Source organism: Anomalospiza imberbis, chromosome 3, assembly GCF_031753505.1.
Source record: "Anomalospiza imberbis isolate Cuckoo-Finch-1a 21T00152 chromosome 3, ASM3175350v1, whole genome shotgun sequence".
In the NCBI taxonomy this organism is placed as follows: Eukaryota; Metazoa; Chordata; class Aves; order Passeriformes; family Viduidae; genus Anomalospiza; species Anomalospiza imberbis.
Window position 1 is genome coordinate 261,807 of NC_089683.1, and position 17,539 is coordinate 279,345.

At 58.3% G+C, this 17,539-nt stretch overlaps 1 protein-coding gene and 4 non-coding genes across 5 annotated transcripts; 2 read left to right on the plus strand and 3 right to left on the minus strand.

The window, feature by feature from the left end:
* Positions 1–247: 247 nt before the first annotated feature.
* Positions 248–411, minus strand: LOC137472038 (U1 spliceosomal RNA). The gene has a single exon (XR_010997993.1). It is a non-coding gene; the product is annotated as a U1 spliceosomal RNA (small nuclear RNA).
* Positions 412–7,593: 7,182 nt separating this feature from the next.
* On the plus strand, positions 7,594–7,757 carry LOC137472043 (U1 spliceosomal RNA). The gene has a single exon (XR_010997998.1). It is a non-coding gene; the product is annotated as a U1 spliceosomal RNA (small nuclear RNA).
* Positions 7,758–9,609: 1,852 nt separating this feature from the next.
* LOC137472044 (U1 spliceosomal RNA) lies at positions 9,610–9,773 on the minus strand. Its single transcript, XR_010997999.1, has one exon. It is a non-coding gene; the product is annotated as a U1 spliceosomal RNA (small nuclear RNA).
* Positions 9,774–13,109: 3,336 nt separating this feature from the next.
* Positions 13,110–13,273, plus strand: LOC137472046 (U1 spliceosomal RNA). Its single transcript, XR_010998000.1, has one exon. It is a non-coding gene; the product is annotated as a U1 spliceosomal RNA (small nuclear RNA).
* A 1,280-nt stretch (positions 13,274–14,553) lies between these two features.
* Positions 14,554–17,386, minus strand: ATRAID (all-trans retinoic acid induced differentiation factor). The gene is made up of 7 exons (XM_068183088.1): positions 17,095–17,386; positions 16,576–16,706; positions 16,217–16,288; positions 15,187–15,258; positions 15,000–15,121; positions 14,805–14,905; positions 14,554–14,716 (listed from the first exon to the last, which is right to left on the minus strand). The coding sequence occupies exons 1-7, from the start codon at positions 17,176–17,178 to the stop codon at positions 14,612–14,614; spliced, it is 687 nt and encodes a 228-aa protein (XP_068039189.1). The 5' UTR covers positions 17,179–17,386; the 3' UTR covers positions 14,554–14,611.
* Positions 17,387–17,539: the final 153 nt, after the last annotated feature.

A 17,539-nucleotide genomic window follows, 5' to 3' on the forward strand; every position in this document is an offset into this window, starting at 1 on the left:
GCGATAGCGGGCTCGGAGGAAAGCACCGAGCCGGGGCCCGAGCGCCGGTTCGGGGGGCACGGCCGGAGGTGCTGGGGCAGGCGAGCACCAGAGCCCGGGCGGAGTCAGGCCGGCCACCAACCCGGACAGGGAATCCGCGGACATGGACCGCGATAACTGCTCCGGAATAGACATGATCGGGCAACTACCGGCGAAACGGGTACCGACACGTCCCGAGTGCTTCATCTACTTTTTCACACACAGAGATCAGGGGAGAGCGCGAACGCAGTCCCCCACTACCACAAATTATGCAGTCGAGTTTCCCGCATTTGGGGAAATCGCAGGGGTCAGCACACCCGGAGTGCAAGGGATGAGCCTCGCCCTGGGAAAACCACCTGCCTGATCATGGTGTCTCCCCTGCCAGGTAAGTATGACTGCCCGCCCGCCCCGCCCGCACCGCCCGCCCGCCGCACGCCTCGCCACCACACGGCCGGCCCCACCCCGGCCCCGCTCCCGCCCGGCCCCGCTGCCGCCCGGCCCGCACGGCCCGGCCCGCACGGCCCGGCCCGCGCAGCGCCCGCGGACGCGCCAGGGCAGCGCGGGCTTGGCGCGGGCCGTGTCCCGGCATGCCGCGCGGCGGAGGAACATTTGCATGGACACGCCCTCCGCCGTGGCAGCGCCGTTGCCGGTCCCGGGCGCTCCCGCCGGCCGTGGCCGGGGCTGCGCGGTCACCTCCCCGCCCGGCCGGGGCTGCGCGGTGTCCGTGCCCGCCGGACCCGCGGGAGGGTCACCCGGGCGGCTCCAGCGCTGCCGCTCCTTGCCGGCGCTGGTCCCTCGTTTGCCCGGCTCTGTCCCTCTCCTGTCCCGGCGCTGTGGGGCTGGCAACCCCGCTGGTGTGTTCGCTGGCCGTTGGCGCGTCACTGCTGGGGTAGGGCGGCTCCCATCACCTTGCTCTCCTCCGGGAGCTGCGGCACAGGCGTCCCTGGTGCCCGGGAGCTCAGGGTCCCTTATCACTGCAGCCCGGGTGTCCCATTGCCCCGACTTGTATGCTTGGGCATGGGCTGCGCAATGACGGACAGCCTCCGTCAAAGCCCTTCCCTCTCCTCTCCTCTTCCTCCCCATCCCTTCGCGCACTCAGGATTGTTCCTCTCCCCCGTCTGCCCCATCCAAGCCTCGTTTCCCGACTCTCACGGTCCAGTTTGCTTCCAGGCTGGATCAGCTGAACCCTCATGGACACAAACACCGACAGTGACAAACCCAACAAGACCTTGATGCCGCCCCAGCGGGTTCCCTACTCATCCTCCGTGTTCAGAAGCCGTTGCTACCCATCTGAAAGCTTTGCTCCAGGTCTTCCACGCAGTGGGAGAAGTTTGTGCTGGACTTCGTGAAAGGGCATTTCTGTTCTCTGCCTTCGTTCTGCACATGGGCAGCACGTGCCATGGTCTTGCACGGGCACCCCCAGCCCACGAGCAGCCGGCATATCGCTGAGGCCCCAGCCAGCAGGTACAGGAGAGGAGCTGGGCCATGTCACGATCTGCTTGTGCAGGGTGTCGTGATGGTTCTTTTCACCGATCCCAAAAGTGCAAAAAAGGTGAACAAGCTGGCTGAATTTCTGAGACATTGTTTTGTATCAGCAATTTGACTTGTTTAAGAGACCATGCTGGATTAAACAATATCTGTTGTTGGCCAGTTTTCCTAATTATATATGGTCCAGTTTCACAAATTTTCAGGCTAAGCATAACTGGTGGTTGGGTGGCAGGTGTCACAACATTAACATCAAGTTCTCCCCAGTATTTAAAGCAATACTTTAAACTTAAAAGAAAGTGCTTCAGTATTTTTGGACCAAAGCCAAACTACTTCTACAGTTGGTGTTAGTGTGAAATTGTGCCAGTTGTGCATGCTTGGGTGCGTACAAACCTTTTCATGCTTAAAGAGATCCTTTCACTTTTTCTGCATGCTACCACAATTATTTCAGACCACGGCCACTCAGCTGGTTTCTGGCCATGGGGCTGTGGTAGGAAGAAGAAAAGTATCACCAGTTTTATAGTGGACTGTGGATATTCTCAGTTCAGTCAGAGAGAAAAAGAGAGGGTTTTCTAACCAGGCGAGAGCCTGGGAGACAGTTGGGAAAGAATGTAAATAATTCTCTAATCTATCTTGTTGTTCACATTGTTTATAGATAGGTTCTGCCACCATGCGTCATTCACTGCACACCAATGGTGTGAGTGTTTTTACTCTAAGACCAATGAAATAATTCCGCACGATGTTCTCCATAAATAGAGCGGTGCATTTGAAATAAATCGGAGTTCATTCTCTTTGCCTTTGACTTGGAGTCATTCTCGTTACCGTCCTGCTCTACGGTGACAATGGATTAGGTGGTCTTCATGTCCCTCGGAGTTCTTCTGAAAAAGTAAACACAACAGAATCCTGCCCCCGAGAGGCAGAAAAGTTAGAATGATGGAATTATCCAGCGTGTATTGATCCGATGCTCTTTCCCTAGAGCATCAGAGGCTTCCCATGTGTATTTATTCAGAGGGGGTGTTAGCACAAGTGGTACTAGCCCTAGAGTAAGGGAGGTCCAGCAGCACAGGTTAGCCAGGGTAATGTGCTGGATTGTTGGGATCATTTGGTGCACAGCAGAGGAGTCAGAGTAGATACAGACAAGAGAGGTATTCTGTGCCTCACGCTGGGAAACACTCCAAACTGCTATCAGCTCCCCAGCCTGAGCACTGCCTTCTCCCCCAGTAATAACTAGTTCACCAGAGGAAATGTGGGGGGCTGCTGCCCTGTATCTCCACACCTTCCCCTCTCGTTTAGCAGAGGTGTCAGTGAACCAAGAACTTGCTGATTGCTCAGGGGAGAAAGGAGGGGCTACTTTGATTACAGAGGCAGGTTTGTCATGGCTGCTATCCAATCTCTCAGTTTCTTGGATTGCTATAGTTTTTACATCTCCTTCTGTCATTGTGAAAAATCCACAGTCATGTTCAATCGGAGCACACCGCTTTCTGACTGAGGCCCTCTGAGCCACCCCGTCAGGAGGGGGGGTCCCAGTAGTGACTATGAACAATGTTCCTAAGAACATTGAAAGGGCCTCTCAACACAATTTGCTGTTGTCGTGCAATTTTTTCCACTTCTATGAGAGCTAAGATAACCACAATCAATCCTTTTTCCCAGGCAGTGTATCTTTTCTCAGCATCTTTGAAACCACGGGAATAAAAACCAACAGGCCTTGTCGGGCCCTCAGGACACTGCTGCCACATGTGTACTGACAGCCCTGAGGAGGCAAATCCCCGTTCCACCTGGAAAGGATCTGTGGGATGGATAGTGACAATGCTTGATAAGCTGTTGCTTCAAACATCAGCAATTGCAATGCTTTCTCCTGAGAAGGAGTCCAATCCCATTTCACCCCTTTCCTCAACAAGTCATAAAGGGGAACAAATGGGTCGTTCTGGTTACTAGGAAATCTATCTGGTCTTCCTACAGGACATACAGCTGCTATAGTTTTTTTTGAAAGAGAAACGCTGTAGGTTTGAGTGATTCTGGAAGCCCACGAATTAATGGGGTCATTATTTCTGGCTTCACAGGTAATTGCATCAGGGATTCAAAGCCAGGAATTAATTTATTTTCATGAATCATTTGCAGACAAGCAGCTTTGTGCACACTTTCTAAGAGTTGGTTGGGGGTCCTAATTATAGCTATGGGATCTCCCCTTTCCAAGGGGCTCGTTCCCCCAGCCCAAAAAGCTGCACGCTGTGTCAGGGACCATGTGTCACATTTATCTCCAGCTGTTAAGAAGACACCATGTCCCCAGTACCCACTGGCTTCTTGTTCAGTTAATTTAATTTGATCACCACCAGTGAGGGACACCCGGAAAACATGTTCTGTTTCTGATTCCTGTGGGAGGCGTCCGTATTCCTTTTTAAGCTTAGCTAACTCAGTGGCAGTGTATGGTATGTGTTTGGTTGTGATGTGAGGTTCGAGACCATCACCACTGAGATAGTCATATTGTTTTAATTAAGGGTCTCAAGTGATGGCAGCAATGTTCCCCACAATTATTTGCTGCTTCAAGTTCTTTGTGAGGGTAGATTTGTTTAATGTGAGGAGTTTCCTTCTCCTCTGTCTCTGCAGAGGAATCAATATTGTGTGATTTGTTAGTATGTTCCTCTGTTAAGGCAGCTGGCAATGCATAGATCACATTTCTTGCTTCATATAATTGTTCTTGCAAAATTTCTACTAGATTTTGAAGGGAGTCTATTATAGCATGTTCCTCACTTCTTTGCTCGAAGCGAGTTTCTAGAGCTGCCGTGAGACAAGCTCCCAAAACTGAGCATAAGATAGTTTTAGTTTTGCCCAGTTTGAATTTTGTATCATGTTGTAAAGAACATACTCTGTCAACAACATTATCCAGATTAAACCAGTTACTTTGTGCCCATTCCTCTCCTCCCAGAGAAGGTTTGGCATTGTGTTTAGCTAGTAGAGCATAAAGCCCAACTTTAGCTTTATCATTAAGGTTATCACTCCATTTACGAAGGGACCAAAACCACGACAGGGAGGTACAAACTTAAGTTCCACAAACCACACAGCCCTCGCTGTGTCGCCCTTCGCTTCCCTGGGTGGGTGAAGGGACAATAATCTGCCTGGGAGGCTCTGCTTAGTTTATTCAAGTTGTCCCTTCCTTCCCAGAACAGATACACACAACAACAATAATAAAACAACAACAACAAAACAACAGTGTCCCACCTTTTGCACTAAGGGATCTTTTGTGAATTTCCAAAGACAGTGTGGGTGCCTTTTCATCTGCAACCCTCCTGTCCAGACAGAAATCCTGTCCGTGACGCCAATTTAATGTCACGATCCGCTTGTTGCGGGGTGTCGCGATGATTCTGTTCACTGATCCCAAAAGTTCAAAAAGGCAAACAACAAGGGACTATCAGTGAATCACAACAAATACACCTTTATTAGGGGCCAAAACAGTAAATGCGATAATGGGGATCAGAAAGGAGATAAAAGGATAGAGAGAGAGAGAGAAGAGGCGTATGGGAATAGCTACCAACACAGGCGAGATCCTCAGTGGTCCGGACGATGGGGATCCGTCTGTCGTGTCGGGGGAGTCTCCGAAGATCTTGTGAATTCAGGGGTTCAATTATAGTTCTCAAGGAAAAGAGGGGGGGAACAAGTGGAACAATGAGAGCCCATTGTAATCGCCACGAGGGAACAGGTGAGTCCACCAAAACCTCCAGAGCAAGGCGAACACAATGGAGAATAAGTGCATTGGAATTACTGAAGGGAAACAGGTCATGTCATTAGTGGTCAGACCACCGTTTTCCCCCCTCCCTATAGTAGGGGTCTCAGTCCCAGTCCTAGGGAGGAGGGTTCTCAATCTTTGTCTGTCACGGTGGTAACGAGGCAGATGAGGGCTCTTTAGTGAGAGGCCACTAGGGTCACCCCAAAAGTTCATTCTGCTTAAGAACGCAGATTTGAAACAGGCCGCGTGTCAGCCTGTCCCGTGCTGGGTCCATGCCAGGTCCTTGCCAACTCCTCGCCAAGTTCTTGCCAGGCCTTGTTCGGAACAGCTAGCGTGACGGTTCAGTGGCTCCACCTGCGCCGTGTCCTGCTCTAAGCCGGAACTGCAGTGGGGAAGGAATTCTTTCTCGTGGCAATCCGAAGACAGAATGTAGAACGAGGGGGCTTCAGACGGCCTCTTACAGCGCTGGCTTTGGGTGTGCAAGGCCCTGTGGGGTCACGGGAGCTGGTGGCTCTGGGGTGAAATGAATACTGGGGTTTGACAGCCCCTTGGAGGGTGTGTGGGCATTTCCACAGCACTGTGTGCTCGTGGCTGTTGTTATTGGACACGAAGTAAATACACAAACGTTTGGTAAGTTTAAAGGCTGAGAAAGAGCATTTTATTCGAGTATCTGATATCTATAGAATTCCAGGGGTGACCGTGGATTGAAGGATGGAATTACCACCTCTCCAGCCACTGGGCAAACTAACAGTCCACCAATTCTCTCTTCTCACAAAGAAGAATGCAAAACAATCATTATTTACAAGAACAGTGCGTGAGAACTCCAGTAGAAATATGTAAACAGATCAGAAAACTGAAGAAGTTTTATGAGAACTTTAAGACTTTCAAAAGAACCATGAAAGAAAACACTTTTAAAAATCAGGACAACACACGGCCATCCCCTCCATGGGCATCTGCTCTCACTGTGCAGCGCCCCGACCCCCGCAGGGCTGGGGCTGGCTGGGCCAGAAGGGCTCTGTGCACGGACCCTGTGGGTGCCAGCCCCGGGGCCTGTGCTGGAGCCCAGGACGAGCCATTACCACCCCGCGAGGCCCCTGCTGCCCCGCCGGTCTCCCCTGTGTCCCATTCCCTTCGCAGGCTTCAGTCATGATTTTAAAAGGGTTACGATGTTAGCTGAGGGTTACAACCAGTTCATATCGAAGTTAGATACACCAGAGACAGGTTAATGATTATTAGATGCTAAAGCTAATTGTTGGATTATGAGCTCATTTGTAGAAGGAAGTGACCCATTATGGGAACAGACTGAAACGAGAACAAAGCCCAGCACCTGGACCCTGTGTCAATCCATCACGGAGCAGGGGGCCTCGGATCCTGCCAGAGGGTCACAGAGACCTGACAAAGACCTTCCTGACTTCATCCCTGGCACCACTGACCCAGTTTGAGACCACCGACCCAATTCAAGAGAAGAACTGCACACACGTGAAGGACTACTGATCTCATTTTAATACAGAGCGGCGATGGGAGGTGCCGGTGTTACGGGTATGTATTAATTTGGGAAATGAACAGAAGGCAGTAATCCTCGTGCGGTGTGGTCACGCCTTTCGGGAAGGACTCCCCTCACCCCGTGCCGCCCGCCGGTGTAATAACCATACCGCTTTCTAACGTGGACTGGTTAGAGAGTGTTTACCGTGATTTCCGCTTTTAACGATTCAGGGTCAGCCAGAATCTCTGTATCCCCGAGACACACCTGGTCCCCCCGGCCCGCAGCCCCTGCGCTGCCCCACGGCACCTCTCCTGCTCCCGGTCCCGTGGTGGCCACGCTCTGCCGCTGCTGCGGCGCTAAGCCCGGCCCCGCTGTGCTCTGACACCGAGGCCTGAACAGCACGACGGCACCGGGACCGGGACCGGAAACGGGACGGGGACCCAGACCCGGAGCCGGAGCCGGACCGACACCGGGACCGGCACCGCGACCTGGACCTGGAATCCAGACCCGGAACCGAACCGGACCGGACCGACACCGGGACCGGCACCGCGACCTGGACCCAGACCGGCACTGGCAGTCGGTTCCGGTCAGGGAGGGGACGGGGCAGTAGGAGCGCCCGGCAGAAGCGGCAATAGCGGTGGGGTGCGGCTGAGAGGGCGTGTCCATGCAAATGTTCCTCCGCCGCGCGGCATGCCGGGACACGGCCCGCGCCAAGCCCGCGCTGCCCTGGCGCGTCCGCGGGCGCTGCGCGGGCCGGGCCGTGCGGGCCGGGCCGTGCGGGCCGGGCGGGAGCGGGGCCGGGCGGGAGCGGGGCCGGGGTGGGGCCGGCCGTGTGGTGGCGAGGCGTGCGGCGGGCGGGCGGTGCGGGCGGGGCGGGCGGGCAGTCATACTTACCTGGCAGGGGAGACACCATGATCAGGCAGGTGGTTTTCCCAGGGCGAGGCTCATCCCTTGCACTCCGGGTGTGCTGACCCCTGCGATTTCCCCAAATGCGGGAAACTCGACTGCATAATTTGTGGTAGTGGGGGACTGCGTTCGCGCTCTCCCCTGACTTTGCTGGTCAAAGAACAGAAGTTTTCTATCGCTCGCGGAGCCCCGTCTCTGCTGGCACCGCAGCGCCGGTTTCTGCCTGCTCAGGTGTTTGGGGGACGGCGCTGAACCGCGCCGGTGGCGGCGGTCAGAGTGTCCCTGTCCCGTCCCCGCTAGCTGGCTTAGGGATAGCCGGGGGTCCTGCCGCATCTCCCGCCCGGCCCTCCGCAAACCGGCGCTGCCGGTGCCCGGTTTGTTCCCCGCTGGACTTGGAGAGCGGCTCCCGAGGGCGGCTCCGGACCGCCGTGTCTGGGGCCGGCGCGGTCCCGGCCTGTCCCAGCCCGGGTCTGCGGGCCCGGGGAAACACCTGGCGGAGAGCGGCTCCGAGCGGGTCCCCGCCAGGCAGAAGGCGCGGAGATGCCGGTCCCGCTCGGTGATCGCTGCCTGGGTCACACCTACCGAGTCCGCGAGGGCTGCCGGACTCCCAGCGGCAGGAATTTGACGCGTCCTTGTGAGCCACGAGAGCTGATATGAAAGGAAATTCATCCCCTTTCTTGCAGAATAGAAGAAACTGTGTACGGTGGTTATGCTTAACCCTAACAAACGAGATAGCGCAACAAAGGACGATTTAAGCTGCGAATACAGAAAAAATCGGTCTGAAGGGGACAAGTGCTGGAGCTAATGAGAAAAAAAAAAAAAGATTATGTGCCGAGATGAAGTTTACCAGAGGCCAAGGCAAGTCAGCTTCGGAATGACCCCTAGAAAAGCGTGTAAGGAACTGTTTATGATGCAAGATAACAGCAGAGACCATGAACTAACTCAAAATGAGTAGGCGAAGTTATGAAAAGCCTTTTTAAGAAAGTGTAAACGATGTCTTAGAAATTAAACGAATAAAGACGCTGTAATGCTAGATAAGGGAAATAACTTTGTAACTGTCAGGAAAATCTACAAACGCCAGAGGTTCATGTCCAAAAAGGAGACAGAGGAGTTCTTCAACTTTATTCGAATAAAGGGAGAGAGTCCACTGGAGCACACGTCCGCGGGGTTTTCTCTCCCAGGTTTTTGGAGGGTGCAGCCTCCTTTTCTCCTAACTCCCAGCTGCCTGTTGCCCTCTTCCTCTCCCCACTGGCTGAGGTACCAGGAAGGTGCAGCCTTCCCGACCCACTTGTCACGTATTCCCCCCTTGAACTCGTTATTTTACCCCAACGTTCAGAAGCTCAGCCTTGTGCAGACTCCTTCAGGAGCCAAACTGTCTGGGCTCTGCAACAAACCTGCTGCCCAAAGTCAGCAGAGACATTCGGACCCACTTCAAAGACGCTACCACGCATAGCTTCACCCGTGACATTATTTGTAAAGACATTAGCGCGCATCTTTCCTCTCACAACCAAGGAACGGCAGGAGCTATCCCTCATGCGGCCGGCACGCCGTAATGACGAATACCTGCTCAAGGAGCATCCGGAGGCGCTGCTGAGCGGTTTGCTTTCTGTGTATCAGTTGTCCACACCCGAGCTGGACGGAATCTCTCCTCCCAGCCGTGCCACCGTCGGGAGCGGGGCGCGGAGTCCGCCGTACAGGCAAACCCGAGTGTCGCCGGCCGCCGCAGGCGAGCGCGGGGCGGGCCGGGGCCGCTTCGAGCGCCGCTCGGCCGGGAGCCGGGAGGCAAAAGCGGCGAAGCCCGACCGCTCCGGAGGGGCTGCGAGCTTCTGCCGCCTCGGCACGGACGGGACAGCGACGGGCCCGGGCAGGCAGGGAGTGCTGGGAGAAAACTTATCAGCCGCACCAAACCACAGCGGGAGCGGCAGCGGAGCGAGAGGGAAGCGGGACCAAGCGCCCAGGAACGTCAATTTCTACAGCTGTCATTAACCAGAGAAACCAGGGGAGAGCGCGAACGCAGTCCCCCACTACCACAAATTATGCAGTCGAGTTTCCCGCATTTGGGGAAATCGCAGGGGTCAGCACACCCGGAGTGCAAGGGATGAGCCTCGCCCTGGGAAAACCACCTGCCTGATCATGGTGTCTCCCCTGCCAGGTAAGTATGACTGCCCGCCCGCCCCGCCCGCACCGCCCGCCCGCCGCACGCCTCGCCACCACACGGCCGGCCCCACCCCGGCCCCGCTCCCGCCCGGCCCCGCTCCCGCCCGGCCCGCACGGCCCGGCCCGCACGGCCCGGCCCGCGCAGCGCCCGCGGACGCGCCAGGGCAGCGCGGGCTTGGCGCGGGCCGTGTCCCGGCATGCCGCGCGGCGGAGGAACATTTGCATGGACACGCCCTCTCAGCCGTACCCCACCGCACCGCCCCACCCCGCTGTGATTTGCATGGACACGCCCCCATATCAAACCCCGCCTCCGGGCGCCCCGTCGGGGCAGCGCCCCCTGGCGGCGCGGCGGAGCGGGCCCGCCCCTCCCGGGAGCGTCCGGATCCTCCCGAACGGAACCGGATCCCGAACGGAACCGGACCCCGAACGGAACCGGATCCCGAATGGAACCGGATCCCGAATGGAACTGGATCCCGAACGGAACCAGATCCCGAACGGAACTGGATCCCGAACTGATCCAGATCCTCCCGAACGGAACCGGATCCTGAACGGATCCAGACCCCGAACAGAACAGGATCCCGAACTGAACCGGATCCCTAACAGAACCGGATCCTGAATGGATCCAGATCCCGAACGGATCCCGGTTCCAAACAGATCCCAATCCTGAACTGATCCAGATCCCGAACAGAACCGTATGCCAAATGGAACCTGATACCAAACAGATCCCGGTCCTGAATGGATCCAGACCCCGAAAGGAACCAGATCCCAAACAGATCCCGATCCCGAACAGATCCCGATCCTGAACGGATCCAGATCCCAACGGAACCAGATCGCGATCAGAACCGGATCCCAAACTGATCTGGATCCTGAACTGATCCGGATCCCGATCCCAAACAGAACTGAATCCCAAAACGATCCTGACGCCAAATGGATCTGGATCCCGATCCCAAACGGAACCGGATCCCAAACGGATCCAGACGCCAAACAGAACCGGATCCCGAACAGATCCAGACCCCAGACGGATCCAGACCCGGCACGGGAAGCCGACACGGCGCTGTTTTTCACGGTGCTGCTCGGCAGCCCGTGCCGGGTCTGGGACGGAAACTGCGGAAAAGACAAGGAGCACAGGGGATGGGCATTCCCCAGGTGATGCTGCAGCCCTGGGCAGAAGCGCAAGAGAAGGCCCAGAGGAAATGACCAAAGCTGGTGTCAGGGGCGCCGCAGAGGCAGAAGGCGAGGCCCATTGCCGGGACCAGCCGTGAGCTGGGATTAACACCCTCCAAAACATCTCGGGCTGGGTTGCAGGCAGGACGGGCTGAGCCTGGACAGAAGGACAAATCAGAAGGGGAAGAGATTGGGCCGGACTGAAGGGGACCGCAGGCATCTCCTCCCTCCCCGGCCAATCCTTTGGTTCCACTTAAGCCGGGGAACGGAGCCGTGGATTTTCCAGTGAATACTGGGGTATCTTGTTCCGAAGTTACTGGCTGTGAGGGACCTTGGAGTAAAAGGTCGTTGGTGTCGTTGCTGCAGTGGGAGGAAATCCCTCAGGGCAGGAAAAGCCTCAGGGCAGGAAATCCCTCAGGGCAGGAAATCCCTCGGACATCCCATGGAATTCGGGACTGGGAACACAAACTGACCCCATCGCTTTCCCCAGGTGCCCGAGTGCCCTTTGCCACTGCTCAGGCGGGGTTTGCTGCGCAAGGAAAATGCACAGTTAACTTTTCCAAAGGGCTCTGTCAGGTTTGCATATTCCTCTGGAAAATGCGTGGAAGGTGCAGCTCTGCCCATTCAGCCAGGGAAAGTTTTAGGTGATAGGTTTCTCTTGGAGCCAGGTCTTATCAGCTCTCAGAGAACTTATTACAATGAGATAGTTTAGCTACCCTGAATGGCATAAAAGTAGCAGGATGGCTTCCGAGGCAGTGTTGGAAACAGAAAAAGGTTTAATAAAAGGCAAAATCACAAAGCTCTTACAGTGAAAAACCGAGCTGGGGGCAAGAGGTTCTTGCTTCTACTAAAACACCCAGAAAAGCGATTATTTCCTTTGTTCTCTTCCTTTTCTAGTGAATTACCTAAGTGAGACTTTTCAGCCTTTGTCTAGTTAGGTAACCTCAGGTCTGAGGTGAAGTCCAAAAGGTTCTATGAGGTGTCTTTTGACCAAAGTGGGGAAAGAAACTTCTAGGCTTTTTGCCTTTTTAAACAGACAAAGAATAATGGAGTCACTCCATCAACAGAGGGCACGTTCCTACATGGAAGTGCCCTCAAACCACCGGTGTGGGCTTTGGGAATCCTGGGGCAAGAGAGAAACGTGAGTCTGCTAAAAGCTGAGCTGAAACCGGGAGCCCCAGTGGAGAGAAAAGACCAACCCCGGTAAGACGAGAGGCCCGGCGAGGACTGGAAATGTTCACAGGCTCTTTTTTACAGGCTGGGTTATTGCCAATTCGAATTTGCCACTCTGGTGCCCCGAGAAGAAGCCGAAATCACCGGGGCAGACTGGTGCGGGAGTGACGGGAGCCCCGCGCCCAGAGCGCTGCTGTTCCTGGGGTTGTCCCGAATGCCGACGCCCTCCTGGCCCCGGTCCCGGAGACCGGGAGGCACTTTGGGGGGTTGGCTGTGACAGACGTCTTCTCTCGTAGCCCCGGGGGAGAACAGAGCCGCCTTTTCTTTGCCGTCGAGCGGGAAGATCCGGCTCTAAGGGGGAAATGGTATCTCGAGGTTTGAATAAATCTGCAGGTTTGTAGCTGTCCATCGGTGCCTGCAGGCAGAGCCCTGGGCCTGACCGGTTCTCCCGGGAACGCCGCACGCTCGGCTCACCGTTTGTGCGAGGGAAAAGAGAAAGCCGGGAGGAGCGGGCTGCGCGGACGAGAGGCACCGGGAGGGGCACGGCGGCACCGGGAGGGGCACGGCAGGAGCGGGCAGAACGCGGGGAAAGGGGAATGCCGGCCGCGGGAGAGCGTGGCCGCTGAGCCATTGGCCGCTCGCTGGGAGCAGAACCCGGCCCGAAGGGAGGGAGGAGCCGCGGGCTCGGGGCAGCGGCTCCCGCGGCACACGGGGCTCCCGGCGGGGCCCGGCCCGGGCGGCTCCGAGGAGCGGCGGGGCGAGCGGGGCGGGGGCGTGTCCATGCAAATGTTCCTCCGCCGCGCGGCATGCCGGGACACGGCCCGCGCCAAGCCCGCGCTGCCCTGGCGCGTCCGCGGGCGCTGCGCGGGCCGGGCCGTGCGGGCCGGGCCGTGCGGGCCGGGCGGGAGCGGGGCCGGGCGGGAGCGGGGCCGGGGTGGGGCCGGCCGTGTGGTGGCGAGGCGTGCGGCGGGCGGGCGGTGCGGGCGGGGCGGGCGGGCAGTCATACTTACCTGGCAGGGGAGACACCATGATCAGGCAGGTGGTTTTCCCAGGGCGAGGCTCATCCCTTGCACTCCGGGTGTGCTGACCCCTGCGATTTCCCCAAATGCGGGAAACTCGACTGCATAATTTGTGGTAGTGGGGGACTGCGTTCGCGCTCTCCCCTGGTTTCTCTGGTTAATGACAGATTGATGCTGCACGGCAGCGATCCGTGTGCTTGTGAATCTATCGGTTTCCTCCCGGCTGCCGGAGCCCCGCTGGCTCCCGGTCAGACGCCGTTCCCCACGGCTGCAGGGGTGGCCTTGGCCGCCCAGGTTCGCTCATCCCGCTCAACCCCGTTTTGGTCCGAGCGTGCAGCCAGCGTGGGGACGGTGCTGTGAAAAACGCGTTCACTCTCCTGTGAAAATTGTAACAGTTTAATAAAGGACGATAGGAGACGCATTGTTCACTCTCCTGTGAAAATTTTAAAAGCTTCATAAAGGACGATAGGAGACACATGCCATAAAGAAAAGGTTATTGCAGCCGGGTGCATTTCGGCACTCAGCCAAGACCACACTGTCACCTTTGGGGATACCTGGTAAATACCTTTTCCATCAGCCTATTGCATCTTCATAGACCCTTATGCATATCCATAAACTAGTTTACATTTTCCAGGAACTATTTTACATGGCCCCTCCTTGGTGTAAGAGGCCCCCACATTTGCCTACCGATTGCCACGAGGAGAAACTCCTTCCCCCGCTACAGTTCTGGCTTGGAGAGAGTGGCAGCGCAGGTGCAGCTGCTGTACTGTCATGTCAGCTGTTCCGAACAAGACCTGGCAAGGAGTTGGCAAGGACTTGGCAAGGAATCACCAGGATCTGGCATGGACCCAGCCAGGAACAGCCTACTGCATAATTTCCCACTCTCCTCTTTTAAGCCGAATGAACTTTTGGGGTGACCCTAGTGGTCTCCCACTGGAAACCTCTCATCTGCCCCGTTACCACTGTGACAGACGGACGGAGACTGAAAACCCTCCTCCCAAGGACTGAGACTGAGACCCCTCCCACAGGGAGTGGGGAAACCACTGATGACATGACCTGTTCTTCTTCAGTAACTCCAATGGACTTATTCTTCATTGTGTTCGTCCTGCCTTGGTGGTTTCAGTGGACTCACCTGTTCCCCCACAGCAATCACAATGGGATGTTATCCCATCCAAGCAGGCATTTTAACACAAGCACACTGATATCAGCTATTGCACTACTATGTCTAAGCTTAATTAACAACAGAAGTACAAAACATATATTTATAACAACGTTACTTTAACACTACATATAAAAATCCATTTTAATATTTGCAAAAAGCCAGTATTATAACGGTGGGAATTTGCATGGCCCCCCTCACGTGGGTTCCACCACACCCCCACCCTTCCCCCGGGAAAGAACCAGACAGACACACAGAGAGGACCTGCAGCTTTATTGATCCTCTGGCCACAGAGCTTCCAGCCCAGGCACGGCGCCCTGCCCTGCTCAGGGGGTCTTGGCCTTCCTCCGCTGGGTGCCCCACAGCAGCAGGGACAGGGACACGGTGGCAGTGCCCAGGATTCCCCCAAAGAGGAGCATCGGGAACGTGCCCTGCCCAGGACCAGGAGTGAGCATCAGTGCTCCCTGCTGCTCCAGCCAGGGCCCAGGCAGAGCGAGGCTCAGTCCCACAGGCACTCACCTCACGCAGGCACTTGTAGCCATGGAAGGGACTTTCACAGAGGCACTGGATGAGGCCAGGGCCGTCCGGGGCACACACAGAGTTTTCAGGACATGGCCAGGCTGGCAGGGCAGAGCAGGGGGTCAGGGACCACAGCCAGACCCCTGTGCCAGCCCCATGCACCCACTGCCAGGGACCCACAGTCCCGCACCCTACCGTGTCCCACAGAGCTGTTGCAGGGGTTCCTCTGTCCCTGGCACAGCCGGCTGCTCCTGTCCACCGTCACGTCCTGCCAGGCGTCACTCCCGCCTGGGCACTGCAGCGCCAGCGGCACCGCGCTGGGGGCAGAGCTCAGCACCGGCACCGCACTGACCCCCCAGCCCCCGACTCCCCCAGCACTCACAGGCTCTGCAGGTGGATGAAGCCCAGGAAGGAGTCACTGGGGAGAGCTGTCAGCGGGTTCTCGGTCAGGTCCCTGCGAGCACACGGACCTTCAGTCCCATCCAGCACCCCAGGCCTGGCAGGCACCGGGGTACCCCGGTACCCCCAGCACAACTGAACTCAGGCCGTTCCCGTGCACCCACAACCCCCCCCCCCCCACCCACCCGAAGCCCTGGGAGTGCAGCCCTACAGCCGGGGCTCAAAGGTCTCTGCGGGGCCTCTGAGGGGCCGCTTGGTCATTAACAAAAACACTGATGAGCTGAGGGGTCACGGTGAGGGACCGCTTGGTCATTAACAAAAACACTGATGGGCTGAGGTGTCACGGTGAGGGACCGCTTGGTCATTAACAAAAACACTGATGGGCTGAGGTGTCACGGTGAGGGACCGCTTGGTCATTAACAAAAACACTGATGGGCTGAGGTGTCACGGTGAGGGACCGCTTGGTCATTAACAAAAACACTGATGGGCTGAGGTGTCACGGTGCCCTGAGGGACACCACGGCTCACTGGGCTCATTTGGACACTGAGCCCTGAGCCCTGCCAGTGCCCTGGAGGTGGCACCTCCCTGGCACCTGTCTCAAAGCCCGGGGATGAGGACACCGTGTGGGACTGTGGCAGAAGCCGAGATGCGACCATGTGGCTCATCTCTCACGTGCCAGCACAGGCCCTCACTGGAGGGCTGTCCTGTGACAATGCACACCATGACAGAGCTCCAGAATGATTTGACCCATGTTCCTGCTGGGCACAGGGGTGAGGCTGCCTGCACACACAGGTCCCAGGGCTCCCCGTTTAAAAACGGGGGTGGTTTCTGTTTGGTCAGACCCTGTGGAATGTTACTGACAGCCACGAGGGAAGGGAGCTGCCCCCGGGACCAGCAGGGCATGGCTGTGCTGGCCTGGGCCCATGGGAATGTCCCACCAAACCTGCCCCAACACCCTCTCCCAGCCCGGCCCAGCTCCTTGCCGGGGCCAGAGGGGGCCCGGGGGAACTCACAGGACGATGGCAGCGGTGGCCTCGGCCAGTCCCGGGGGGACACTGTGCAGGGAGCAGTTGCTCAGGTCCAGCCTGGGAAGGGGCAGTGGTTGGGGACACAGTAGCATGCATGTCCCCCACACTTTCCCCTGATGCTCTTGTGACCCCCAGCACCCATCTCAGCCCCGGCCTGCACCTGGTCCTCCCGCACCACCACCCAGGATGCTCCATCCAGGCATTCCCCAGCCCCTCCATTCCTCTGACACCGCTGGGAACCCAAAAACCCATCCCGGCACCCTCCATCCCCCCAGCACTCCCATCACATGGCCCCCGACCCCCCCAGCACCCCAGATTCGCCCCCAGCCTGTGCACCCCTGTACCCCAGAAGCTGCCCTGGGGTCGGGCCCCGCTCCCGGCAGCAGCGCCCGTCGCTCTCGGTGTCGCGCCGGGACTCACAGAAGCGGGCCACGATGGAGCCGTTCCGCGGCGGCCCCGGGCAGAGCCCGCACACCTGGGGAGGTCGAGGGGCCATGGGTAGCGCCGGCACAGGGGCACCCCCGGCTCCCGAGCATCCCGCGACCCCCGGCTATCCCCGACCCCCGGGCGTGACCCGAACCCCGGGTACCGCCGCTCCCCGGAAACGGACAACCTTCTCGGCCTTAGGGCAACCCACGGCTTCCCTGACGCCCGGGCACCTCCAAGCCGGGCACCCCCGACCTCAGGACACCCTCGATCGGGCACTCACCGACCCTCGGCTCCCCCCCGACCTCCCAGCCCCGTTCCGGGCACTCCGTGACCTCTCGGCGCCTCTGACCCGTGACATCCTCTGCCCACCGGAGCCCCCCGTTTCCGGCCCTCCCCTCGCTTCCGTGACCCCGGCCCCGGTCCCCGTTGCTCACCGCGACCCCGCGGGCGGCCCGGGGCAGCAGCAGCGGCAGCAGCAGCAGCGCGAACGCGCCCGCGGCCCCGCCAGCCCCGAGCATCCCCGCGCCGCGGCGGGGAGCCCCGAGCGGGCGGGGGCAGCTCCGTGCCCGTTCTCCCCCCGCCGGCCCGGCCCGGGCGCCCTCTGGACCCGAACCGCGGAGGGGCCCCCGCAGCGGGGGCACCGGGGCGCGGTGCCCGCCCGAGGGGCGGAGCGCGGCGGGGCCGGGATGGGGCCGGGGGTCGGGACGGGAGCCCCGCGGTGACGCCGTCAGCGGCGGCCGTGCGGAAGCGGCGGCGGGAGCGGCCCCGCCTGCCCGCGGCGTCATCCCGGCGCGCCCCGGCTGCGGCGGCACGTGGGGCGAGTGCCGCCGCCGCCGGTGAGTGTCGCGCCGGGGCCGCCGGGACAAGGTCACCGCCGCC